We start from the raw sequence: 13,175 nt of genomic DNA, 5'->3' as shown, positions 1-13,175 counted from the left end.
TCTAGGTTCTTCTTTGGGTTTTTCCCCCAGTAAAGGAAAAACTATGCTAAGGAAAGAAATTCTTATGTCAAGGTAAGAGATGACAAAGACAACTAAAATTCTTCACTTGTACAGACAATGAACTTCTTAGAACTTTAGCAAAGGCTGGGCAGAATCAAAGATACCAGAAAAATTGAGATAAAGTGGAGAAATATTTATTCATCGTAAATTACCAAGCACAGGAGGAAACTGGCACAACCCCCTTATCTTTCACAACTAAGTTAGTTTCTGATACAAGGAGAGAAAACAGCACAAGCCCATCTGCAGCCAAGCTGAGGGCCATCAACAGATAAAAACACTGACCATGGGCTCCATTTGTTTGTTTTTAATGAAGTTTTCTGCTCAATGAACCAGATATCTCCTATTTGCTACCTCTAATAAGGAACACAACAAAAGCAAAGCTAAAAAACCAACACACAATGTTCTCATCTTCACCAAGTTGTTAAGAGACACCCTGTGCACTTGGATCACTCGTGTCCTTGGCAAAATGACACAAGGACATTCTGCACCCATCTTCAGAAGAGTTAAACGGAGACACATGTTTGAGGTGCAGGTGTGTCAGGTGTACACATCAGAGTTCTGTGTTTGTGTGTGCAAACACTGTGACCCACTCCTACCCACTGAAACAGTCTGATTGCTGCAGACCAAAATTATAAGCTTTCAGAGACAGCCCAGCAAGTCAAATAACAGAGAGGAGATAGCTCTTCTCCCAGTTCTTTAAGGAGTGTAACAACTGATTACTGGAAGGCATTTTTATCACCTCCTTCACAGCAGATAATTTTCCTGCCAGGGCTTGGGCTCATGCAGGCTAATGCCTTAGAACAGCACAAAGTAGGGAGACACTTACAGAAAAAACAGTAAGACCTGTGAACTTGTAATTCATGTCATCAACACTTTCTTTCAACACTGGAGTTCTCCAAAAAGAATTTTTTTTCTAAGTATTTTTATTGACAACCAAAACTAGCAATACTCTTTTGGGATTTCTGCATGGTCAGTCACTACCTCACTGTAATAATGCCTTTTTTACTGCCCAAGGAGTACTGGTCTCAGCACTTACTGAGCATTTAAGTGATATCCCACTACTGAAAAACGTGCAGGAGGGCTGCCACTAACAGATGATGGTCAAGTGAAGTCAGAAAGGCGCTCAACATATATTATTCAGTGAACTTTCTAACCTTCAGGAGACAAGATATTCCAGTAGGTATAAAGACTCTCTTGCAGTGTGCTAACTCTCTTCTTAGACAAAAATTGCTTCATTTGATTGCTTTCAGCTGATGAATCTGCCAAAAGGGCTCTAAAATATTTGGATATTCACATTAAATGATTATTTAATTACCATTAGCATTGTACATAAGTGAAAAAGAACAAATGAGGGATTGTTGCTTACAGATTCTTCCCCTGAATGGTTAACCACGAGAAAACAAAAACCAACCAAAACCAAAAGCACACCTGACCCCTGCATTCTGCAAACAAACGTCAGAGTGGAGAAATCAGGGTGGCCACAGCAGCAGCTCAGAGTGCTCTGCTGGCGTCAGTCTCAATCCAGGTTTCCAGACTCCCACATTATATATACCATAGTCTAAATAAAGCACAGTTATAAACAGCTTGAGCTCATTCACTGACATTTCCTGCTTCTTTCCCTTCACAGAAAAGCAAACTTTTGCCAATGATTTAATAAAAAACAAAATCAAAGTTAACAGCAGTTTTACTGCAGCAATGACAAACCGCAATTTCTCATAAAATTTATAGGAAAGCAAATATGGAGACATTAATTCCATTCAGTAAAATTGGAGAGATAACATCCTGCCCCTTCCTACCACCACCTCTCTCCTGCCTTGCCCCACCTCCACTTCTACCCTATCCTCTCACCTTTGGAAGGCACTGAAGTGTGTGTGTAATGAGAATGTCTCTCAGACTCACCTTTAAAGCTGTGTAATTATTCAAAGTATCTATCAGTTCACATAAAGGGAGTTACTTGCCTATTTTACCCCTCTCAGGACTGAATGAAACATTAAAATGTGAGAACCAAGACCAGGATCTAAGTAACACTATTTGTAGAAGTTAATTCTCAAGGCAGTTGTTCATGTTGGAGATCTTGATCTTGAACAGTCAAATTAAAAAAAAAAAGTAGTTTATTTAAAGCATTTTCAAAGCTTTGATTCCAGCAATGTATTTTTAACTCTTCTTAACAGTTTGAATCACTTAAGTAAGTGACATTTTGTAAGTTGATACAAAAGAAGTTTTCATATATCTATGCCTTCATGTGAGTAGGGCACACTAAAAATGTTGTCTTAAAACAGAAAAAAAATCCAAATTAACAATGAGACCACCTAGTTATGAAAAATTAGTTTAAGCAGCCTTTTTATTGTGCAAGTTTTAATCTATTCCAAGATTTCTTCCAGGCTTTGGGAAACACATTGGCAAGGCTCTCTTCAAAAGCACTGCTGCTTTTAAAAACAAACACTTACAAATAGTGAGTTATGACTGTAACACGGGGTGGTCTGGAAAGACTTCAAAAGATAATTTAGGCCATTCCTAAAAGTAAAATAAAAAAATCGAGTATAAGCATGTCATTCCTTACTGCTCCAGAAAAGGATCCAGCTCCCAGAAATGTGATGGAATGGGAAATATCCACGTCTGCCCTGACTGAGGTGTAGGGCATGCCCAAACAAGTCCCCAGAGGGAGATGCTTAACTAACATTTTAGTCACAGCCACACAGTGCCACATATTGCCTGTGAAGTTTAGCAAGAAAATAATGCCTTTTTTTTTTTTTAAAGAGCAATATGAATTTCCAAGAGCTTTTCACAGGGATTAGGTTTTACAACTTTACTACCAACACACTTCCTCAGTTTAATGTTTTAGCATAAAAATTCAAAACACTTTCCTAAAGATTAAACGAAAATAATTTGCTATTACTCAGAAAGCAAACTCACAGGAAAATATTAGCCTGCTTTTAACACTTGCAAGAGGGAGCAGCCTAATTTAGCAGAGCCAGAAGCTTCAGCACAGGCAGACAATGAGAAGGAATATACACCACAGTCAAGCCTCCTGGTCCAGGTGCCATCACAGTAATTGCTGGTGCAGCCTTGGCCACCTCCCCAGAACAGGATCCCCACATGATCAGGAAGTTTCCAAGTGATTCTTGCGGTAGGCAACAGGCAGCCTAAGACTCAGACTGAGCAGCGTGGTTTCAATTTTACAAAATCTTGGTTGTTTCATCAGACTGGCAGGTTTGAGAAACTGCGAAGTCATTTTAGGAGCTCTGCAATGCAGCGAAGTGTGGATTGGAATTGTGGTGTTTCAGACAAATGTTAACTCAATTAGCACTTCAGAGTGTCTCTCCTGGGGTTCTGCCCCCATGTCGTGAAAAGGGTTTCACTGTATTTTGACTAACCCCTCAGAGCAGCACCAGCTCAAGCCATCACGAACTGCAAACAGCTCTAGCAGAGACACAGATTGAATGAAAACCCCTAAAACTCAGCACTACTTTCCGTAATTCTTTCTGGGTACTCCCAAAAGGAGAGTCTGTAACCCAGCAAAACAACCCCTTTGTTTACCTGCGGTACAAAGAGCCCTGAGCTGCATCCCCCAGAGCCCACAGCTGAGCACAGCCCAGGGACCCAGCTCTGGCCTGAGAAACAAGCTAAAACAACAATAATGCCACGGGAAGCAAGAAACTCTGCAACTGCCAGAGTGCTAGAGAAAAAGAGAAGGCAAGAGTCTCAGGGGAAGAAGTTTGCTAAATATGTGCTGAATGGAGCCTTTACCTGTCTGTGCAAATAGGAATCTGATGTGGATTACTTTAAGCCCAAAATAATAAACGTCAATTTTAAACACAAAGACCTACTGGAAATAAAGCTAACTACTATTTTCTAATATTATATTTACTTTTATTTTTTTTTTTTAATTCTCCATTTTTTAAATAACATGTTTAGCACAACGTGTTCTTAAGCAGCCTTTATGAGAAAGTGGCAGGGAGGGAACTTCCTCACCAAACCAAACTTTGGGAGTTTGTGGTCTTACTCAGACATCTGACACCCTGATCCAACAGGTCATTATGGAATATGTATACAAGCATCTCTTCTTGGTCCTTAAAGAGTGCACTTGTACTAAGTATGTCTATATATATATAAATCCCTTTGCAATACATACTAAAAATACAATTTTCCAGTGAAGTTTGCCAGGAAATCTATTATTGTACACTTTGTAGAAAACAGAGTAATTGCTGTAAGCAACTAATACATTAAAATATGAACATAATAAGGGGAAAAGTCAAGGCTGCATTCAGAGGGACTGAAGTCTTTCATCAGCAGTGCAAGAATTAACACTGCAGCTTCATGCAGGCCCCCAGATAATTTTCAGTCCACTGGACCCCCAGCATACAAACTGTCCTTAAACACAATTAAAGGCATTTACTTCTGCAGGTGGTAAATAAATTTTAAACATTCCTTTAGTGGCAAAAAGAGAATGTAGAATGATTACAGATATTTAAAGCAAACAACATGAGTCAATTCCCTTCCTACCACCCACTTCAAGGACACAGGATGTTACCCCCCCACACCCAAATTCAAATCTGGCAATGGCAAGGATTTTCAGTTAAAACTTATGAATTAACATAAGTTTTAACTGAAAAAGAAAACCAAACAAAACAAAAAAAACAACTAAGTGCTACACAAAAAATTTCCCCATAAAACCTGCAATATTATGAATTTGCTACTGCCAGTACCATACTAATTCTAGAAGCAAATTTAAACAACAAATTAGAAACTAACTTGGCCAAAGAGTTAAAGTATTTTTTTCCCTGGCAAATTGAAATCTGGTGTACGACTTGCAAAACACACTGCAACTGCAGTAAAAGGAAGTTTGGACTAGGTTACACCCACCTGCTTTGCCTGCCTTATAACCCAGCTTTTATAGGAAACACACCTTTATCTTTACCCACATTACTCATGTATCATCACATATATAAAATTTCCAAATACTGTGTCTGGGCAGGAGCAAAGTTTGAGTTAAATAAATTAATTATCCTGTACTACTATAACATCTTGCCCCACATTCCCCTTCTCTTCTGGAACATCAGTCACCCAGCACAACAAGGATCATCAAGGAAAATCCAACACTGTACAAACAAGAACAGACCACTGCAGCAGAGGTCACATCTGGCCAACCACTACTTCTTTTAAATAACACTTGATTATTAACAAGATCTTTGCCAAAAGAGCCACAAAAGTGACTTTGAAGGCCGTTTTTAAGTTTACCCCTAAGTGGAATTGAGAGCCAGAGATCATGCTAATAAAACAGAGGTGTATCACATCAAAAATGAATGGTATAAAGTGTTTTGAATTTGACAAAGATTTTGACAAAAGGCCAATCTCTACACAACTGATAATTTCCTGAAATTAAACCAATTTGTTCATTTCACAGAAGACACTACAGCTGCAGTTTTAAAAGGCTGGGCAATTTGAGGGTTTTCTCCTCCTCCCATAATACATCTACAAACACAATCTGTGGCAAATATATCCAGCTACACCTCAGGCCATGGCTTTTTTATGGCAGTATATGAAATGCTCAAATTTTTACAGATCCTAATGAATAGCCATCATGGCCTTTTAAACATGTTTTTAAAGGATTCTCTGTTTCTTGGGCTATAGGATCCTTCTTTGAGGGCTACCCTACGTGCAACCTCTTCCACAATCTCTCTCCAGTCAGCTGGTATGTTAAAAATGTACTGTTTTCAGAGTTACAAAGAGGCACAGGAAAACCCACAGCCAGAGGGAACGCTCTACCCTGGCAGGTAACTATGTTCAATGAAGCACACAGCCACAGGAAAATTAACTCCTGAACAAAATCCAAGTGATCAATCTTGCTGTGTCGTTGTGCGCTCAGGGTGGTTGCTGCTGTCACACCCTGCTCTGTGGTGAGCAGGGCACACTAACCCAGCCATGCACATCTGCCTCGTGCACCAGGGCAGCATTTTTCAACCTCTCCTTCCTGCCTGGTAACTGAGGAAACGAAACCTAAGTGCCTACAGCAGCAGAGACACAACTCAACTCTGTGCCACCTTCAAGCAGCTTCTTCACCAAGAACACGGTGAACACAAAACCAAATGCAATGTAAGTTACCACTGCTAATTGTGCAAGCTGATGTTTACTCTTCAGGGTAGTAAAAAGCATAAAACATTTCTTTAAGTAGCTTCAAATCCAAGTCTCAGATGTTTCCAGGCAAGGAGCTTACATTCCTTGGTGAGATTAGCTTGGGCTTGAACACGAGCCTCACAGAACAGGCTGTATGCAGTTTAACTCATTTATTACAGAAAATACCAAGGACCAGCACTGGAAAAGAAATCCTCTGCTCATTGTTAAACAGAGACTGCTTACATTTCTACAAGTTTTTTTTTCCAATTTTCACGGAGTCTTCCCTCTGGAAACATTCCACACCCACCTGGACACATTCCTGTGTAACATGCTCCAGGTGACACTGCCTGGGAGGGGGGTTGGACTAGATGATCTCCAGAGGTTCCTTCCAACCCTAGCAATTCTGTGATTCTGTAATTATCTTCATTATTTACTTTCTTATCACTGGCAACCTATTACAGATCCTGGAGTATCCAAATATACCAGAAAGTGTAAACTGGAGTCCCTGATAGTAATAGCAGGGGAGAAGAAACAGGGCATAGTTCAATATAATTTTTGACCTTGTCTGTGGAGAAAACATGGACTTGAAAATATCTAAACCAGACAAAGAAAATCAGGATAATCATATCTTTCACTGTTACAAATATGCTGGTTTGCCAGGTTAGCCTGTAGCAGCCTATTGTAGCTGCCACATCTCAACCAGGCATGGATTTTCTCTGTATCACAAAAGGACAAGGAAGCCACAAGACAACACATGGCTCAAACCCCAAATGAGCACATCCCCATCCAAAAAGGCTGGTCTGTCTCTGCTGGCCAAAGCTTCCCAGGAAGATGGACATCTGCCTCCCCCTTCTCATAAGGAGGAACAGCCTTGCCTCAGGCATTACTGTACCTCTTACACAATCTGCTGTAACTTACAGGCAAAAATTAATTCAGAAACAGCCAAATTAACTGTGTACACAGACAATGTGAAGTCTTGTTTCCAGTTAGAAAGCCCAGTATCAGCTGCCCAACTACATTATTTTCTTCTGTAACTCTGATACAGATGTTTTGAATTGCTCCATCTCCTTAAACACTCAAATACTTCACAAGTAGTTGAATTGTGGATATGAGTCATCTAATTTCCTTTTCCAGTAAGGGTCACTATTGGAAAATTGGCATACCAAGGCTAAGTAATCACATTACCAATGAAAATAATAACAAGTTCTGTCCTGGTGAATCAGTGCTCTGCTTTTTGCACAGTTTCTTAAAATAATACTACATACAGCAGAATGAAAAGGGGAAACCAACTAAATTAACCTCACTACTCACAATCCACCTTTGAAACCAGCGTAAAGCAGGGGAAAACTCAGTACTCCAATCAAAATGGGGGGAAAAAAATCCTGAAACACCTTCCAGTAGTAAACCTTTGCCACAACACATTCACTAGCAGCAGAAATTGGAGAAATCACTTATGGTCAAGGAAAAATGGTGACAAATTTATCAAGTTCAGCAGTATGAAACCTGTGTCTATACCCTGACCTAAAAGCTCCACATGATCTTTAAGGACTGATCAACAATGTAAAGGGCCTGAATCTGAGTTAACCCTGACTTTTATACCTTTCCTAGAATGCTTACATTTGCTTCCAAATGCAGCATTCTGGGAAGCAAAATACCTTCAAATACTTAGAAGTGCATTATTAACACACTCCAATTGAGTGCAATTTATTGTCTTTAAAATGTACACCAAAGATTACAGAGTATGGACCACTTGCAATGTGAAATACACTTAAAAGGATTGCCCAAAATGCACACCTGCCTCAACAGCACCTGATACTCAATATAAATACTGAAAAACATTAATATCAGAGGATGATACTAAAAAGAAACCTACTGAAAACTGGGGCTTTGCTTGCACTCCTGCAGAAAACCTCAGAATAAACACAGCAAAAAAGCAAAAGTACAAGCAAACTAGAAATTGCTCAGCCAAGCAGGACAACAAAGAACAAACATTCCACCAGCAGCCCTTCCCTAACCCTAACCCTGTCCTTAGAATTATGGTGTAATCGTGGCAGGATTTCCAAGCAGGGAGAAGAAACACCCAGACCACAGAGTCCAGTGGCAAGTCCACAGGTAGTCTGTAACTCGCCCTCAGAATGGGGAAGTTCTCTTAAAAAGACAGAATTTGTGAGCAGTGTGCCAGGGTGGTAACTCTATCTAGAAATCAGCCTGATGCAAGAATGGGGAACTAAACACTTTCTGACCCATAATGCCAGGAAATCATCACCTCCTTCTCAAAGGCAGTGTCAAAGGTAATATTTGCAACTCCTGAGAAAGAACAGGGCACTAAAGGAAGTTGCCCTTTTTGCTTCCTGTCATGTTACAAACTGTTCAAAGAGAATGCTCATCTTGTTGTAGATACAAAGAAATATTCTGACATCAGCCCTTCTCTCCACACAGTGAAGAATTAACCTAACATAGTCATCAAGAAACAAGGCAAAACCTGCCTTTAAAAAAAAAAAATTGGCACAGAGAGAGGGTGGAGTAGACCTTGCAGGCAAGGAAGCATGACAACTCTTCCAGAAGGAGTTCAGCTTACTACTTGGTTAAAAAAGCATAGAAACCTCAACATACACAACACAAAACTCCAGGCACTGTCTGTAGCTAAACAAAAATCTACTTGGTGTCCCACTGGCTGCAGTCACAGACGGTGCCACTCACTACAATCCAGTATTGAAACACCCTAAATGGGACAGCTCAGACATAAGTCATTTTGGAAAGTTCTGAGATGTGGTTTTTCTCCAGAGTCATATCCAGGTGGCTTTTCAATGACAGTATTCCTGTGAGTAATACCACCTTTCTAATAAAATGCCTAACAAGAAGGTAAGTTTGATGTCAAGTCTAGGCCTTTGCACAACACTAATTTTTCAAAGCTGTAATGTAATTGAAAAGGAAGTCACTCATCTTCTCAAGGTGAGACATCCACAGTTCTCTTTTTAAACATTCCACAGCTGAAAACAAAGATAATTAAAACAATTTAACTGCTCCTTCCTAAACGCTTTTTTCTGTCATTCACAAAGAGCAAGCCCTGACTTCAAGATAAGGCTCATGCCTGCTGTACTGGAACCACACATCTGAAGACAGACGATCAGCCTAGCTGAGAAGGGGCATCCCTCCTCCAAGAGATTTGTTACATTAAATCCTCCTCCTTGAAGAGACATCACCAAAGAGACCACGGCTCCAAGACATGCAAGTACCCCATTCACACCACCATGGCAGTGCCCCTTCCTCCCCCGCAGGTGCAGACACACAGCGCGGGGGCTCAGCCCGGCTGTGCCGCGGAGGGCGCCGGCCCCGACCCCCGCCCGCCGCTCCCGGGGATGCGGCTCGCACGGCCCCGCTCGCAGCCGGTACTGAACCCGCTCCGCCGGAGGTCCCGGGAAGGCCGGGCGGGTTCCCCCTGCAGCTGTCGGGGTCCCCCCGGGGCTGTCGGGTCCCTTCCCGAAGCCCCGAGCCCCGCCGCTTACCCCATGCTCGCCGCCGCTCGCTCCGCGCCCGCCGCCCGGCCCCGCGCACGTCACGGCGCCCGCACCGCCCCTTAAAGGGGAGCCCCAGCGCCGCTGCCGCGCTCCCGATCGCCAAACCTACGCAGAAACATCCATCAGCCAGAGCTCAGCGTCACTTCCAGCACAGGAAGGACTCGGAAGGGTTGGAGCGAGTCCAGGGTTGTTGGTAAGATGTGCGCGATGTTGATAAGAGAGCTGCAGCACCACCCCTGAGGAGACAGGCTGGGAGAGCTGGGGCTGTTCAGCCTGGAGAAGAGAAGCTTGTGGGGATACCCCCCAGCACTTCCCAGTGTCCGTAGGAGATACAGGGAACCGGAGAGGGGCTCTTTGTCAGGAACTGGACTGACAGGACACAGAGTAAATGGGTACAAACTGAAAGAGAGGAAATTCAGATTGGCTATTAGGAAGAAAGGTTTTACTATGAGGATGGTGATGCACTAGAACAGGTTTCCAGTGGAAGCTGTGGGTGTCCCAATCCTGGCAGTGTTCAAGGCCAGGCTGGATGGGCCTTCAGTAAGTGGGACCTGTGTCCCTGGCCATGGCAGAGGGAGGCTGGGAATAGATCATCCTTAATGGCCATTCCAACCCTGTAACATTCTGTGATTAATCCCTGTCCTCTCTTCATCATCTTCTGTGAAAAACTGACACATTTTTACAGCAGGACTCCTGTCATCACCAATATAGGCTTAAAGGAATTCTTTCCAAGACTGAAAGAGATGGAGAAATATTGATAGAAACTAACGCAAAAGATGCTAGAACACCAAGGAGACACTTCAAACATAAAGCAGATTTTCTTCCAGAGCCACTATGGATGTTCTAAGAGCACAAAGCACAGAGAAATGGCCAAAAACTAAAACAGAGGAGATTCCACCTCATTGTGAGGAAGAACTTCTTTATGTTAAGAATGGCAGAGTACTGGAAGAGGCTCCCCACAGAGTGAGTGGGGTCTCCTCTCTGGAGACATTCAAGTCACACCTGGACACATTCCTGTGTCAGCTGCTCCAGGTGACCCTGCCTTGGCAGGAGGGTTGGACTGGATCTCCAGAGGTCCCTTCCAACCCCAGCTGTTCTGTGACTCTGTGCTAATGCTTCAAACTCCTGTTCAGCAGGGAGGATGCAGATTATTATATACAGAGACTGTTATGGTCTCAATAGCAACACCCAGCTTCTTCCTCATGTCTCTCCTCCTTCCAACACACACACAGATTTTGAGTGTTCCAAACTCTTAACACACAAATTAGTATTTCTATTTTTGTATTCTAGCAGCACAGAATCATGGAACTGTTTAGGCTGGAAAAGATCTTTAAGATCGCTGAGTCCAACTGTTAAGCCAACACTGCCATGTCCTGATAACACAATGAAGAACTTCTACACAAATCCCATTTTAAAAGCTTGCATGGCTTACCTGGGGCCAGAAAAGTCTAAATCAGGATCCTGAAAAATGTCCGAGTCAGAGATCCTGTAACAAGAGAATTCATCTCAAAAAAATGGAATTCATTACTTATTAAAGTTACCGAGCCAAGTTTCAAGTGCTTATGAAAGGTAAGGTACACTAAAAGGAGAGATTCTTTTGGTTGCCTGTGGTGCTAAAAGTATGGATTTGAAAATAGCCTGACAGCGCTGTTCCAAGGCAGTTTTGCAAAATCCAAAACCAAACAGACCATACATAGATTCAGAGCAGCTGTGGATAAATGCATTTACTGCATTAGCCCTAAGTAACTAAAGTTAGTCAGTGATTAACAACAAAAATCAACAAATACAGCTTTTTACTAAGCTCACCTTCACCATTAACCAAGCTTAGTTTCACCCAGATATGCTCTGACAGGCATCCCTGCTTTGGGGAGTGAGGAGCAAGCACAGCAATTTGTCCACCAAGTGGGGCCATAGTCTCATCCTCTACACAGAGAAAAGCAAACACCAATTTTATGAGGGTTTCTGTTACCTTCAGTCAAACTGAACCAACGGCAGAACAGAAGTGTGACATTTCAGTGTCAGTCCCTCCTCCACCTGGCTAAGGATCTCTGACAGTCTTTGCTCCACACTACCACTGCATATCATGGTGGCCTCCAAGGAGCAGATCTGTACTTTGAACAAGTCCTCTTATGCCTGAGTAAAGGGGAGTGATGCTTGCTTTCCCTGCAGGGAGGTGGCTGCTCTTCTGTGCTTCACAGAGACAACACCGAGCTCAGGCCAGTGCTTCACCCCAGACACCCTTCAGTGGTTAAGCCCTGCCTGAGCCAGATAAGCAAGTGGCTCAGCTCAAGTTTGCACTCAACCAGCCTCATTCATTCTCCACAGCAAGCCTGGCAATTTTCCACATCATCCACTCTGTGACTACAGTAATAACTCCACAATACGTGGTTTTAGAGTGTGTCCTCTCTGCTCCTTTGGGATGCCTTTCACTTGGTAACATTCTCCATCTGGAGCAGGTACCAGTGGTACCTATCTGGTGTCCTTGAGTATCCTGAAGTGTGAAGTTAAGCTTTCAATAACAAGGACTTTCCACGTGATATAGCAATGCTGACAATGACAATTATTTTAACAAGCATCAATGCATATTGTATCAGGCCTTGAAGCCCTCCCACAAAGGTAAAAAAAAAGCATATTAAAGCTTCATCCCAACCAGTTGGTGGATGCCAGTTTCCTCATTTTCTCTGCGATCTTCTTTACAGTTTCCAGAGGGTCTTCTGCATCAGGAGACCTTCAGAAAAATTACACAGAGTATAAGTATTTGAAAATTATTAAGACACACATCAGTTCATGCATTATTTTATCCAGCTCATTGTTCCCTTTGTACAAGTAACAAGCATTAACGTTGACCCCCAATAGAGCCTGATAGAGATCTAGAACAGAAAGGTCCTTTAGGAAGATTTAACCATTAAACAGTGTGGTTTTGTCATTTGATGACAGAATTGTAATGTGTTGTACACATTCAGTTTGCCTCATAACTTTTGTTAAGCTGATTGCACTGGAATTTTTGTTCATCAAATTTTAGGAATACATTAAAGAAGCAGTATCGATCCAGACAAGATCCACAGCAGAAATAGGACAGGATTGTGCAAGTTGTACCTCACCAAAATAATCAGTATATGCCTGACAATCCTCATCCAGAACTGAGAAGAGTTACAAACCAATAGTTAGTAAGTGGAATAATCATACAAATTCTTTTTCTCATCCTGACAAGATCACCTCAGTTAACATTTAAACATACTGAAAGTACTTGGGTCAGGTCTTACAAACCAAGTATTTCCTTTTGTGTATAGCAAAGGCAAATACTTACTTCTTACACAGAGAGTAGCTCATCTTCACTAAGCACCTCTATCCAAATGTTCACACAGACACAAGCACTAAACTGCATGAAAATATGAGATGCTGGTATTACTTTCTTCACTATATCTGAGAGTAGCTACCAAATTACTGTAAAGACTCAAAGAGCAACATGAGTTGCCAAAATGT

At 42.0% G+C, this 13,175-nt stretch overlaps 1 protein-coding gene across 8 annotated transcripts in view; it reads right to left on the bottom strand.

Moving 5' to 3' along the window:
* SHISA5 (shisa family member 5) overlaps positions 1–13,175 on the bottom strand; it is a 38,996-nt gene that overhangs the window by 22,440 nt on the left and 3,381 nt on the right. For 6 of the 8 annotated variants that reach the window (XR_005954170.1, XR_005954173.1, XR_005954172.1 and 3 more), the window contains exons 1-3: positions 13,000–13,069; positions 12,343–12,420; positions 11,125–11,178 (exon numbers count right to left, since the gene is read on the bottom strand). Coding sequence is in view for 3 of the 8 variants with exons in the window: in XM_041425458.1 (XP_041281392.1) it covers positions 11,125–11,178; positions 12,343–12,420; positions 13,000–13,022 (155 nt within the window). In the remaining 5 variants the exon portion in view is untranslated. Of the gene's footprint in view, positions 1–11,124; positions 11,179–12,342; positions 12,421–12,999; positions 13,070–13,175 lie in introns of those variants that run through there. The other 2 variants (XM_041425460.1, XM_041425459.1) reach the window with 1 other exon arrangement.

This window comes from Onychostruthus taczanowskii, unplaced genomic scaffold, assembly GCF_017590055.1.
Source record: "Onychostruthus taczanowskii isolate IOZ18803 unplaced genomic scaffold, ASM1759005v1 scaffold9, whole genome shotgun sequence".
In the NCBI taxonomy this organism is placed as follows: Eukaryota; Metazoa; Chordata; class Aves; order Passeriformes; family Passeridae; genus Onychostruthus; species Onychostruthus taczanowskii.
Note: the sequence above shows the minus strand (reverse complement) of the source record. Positions and strands in the feature narration are given on the sequence as shown.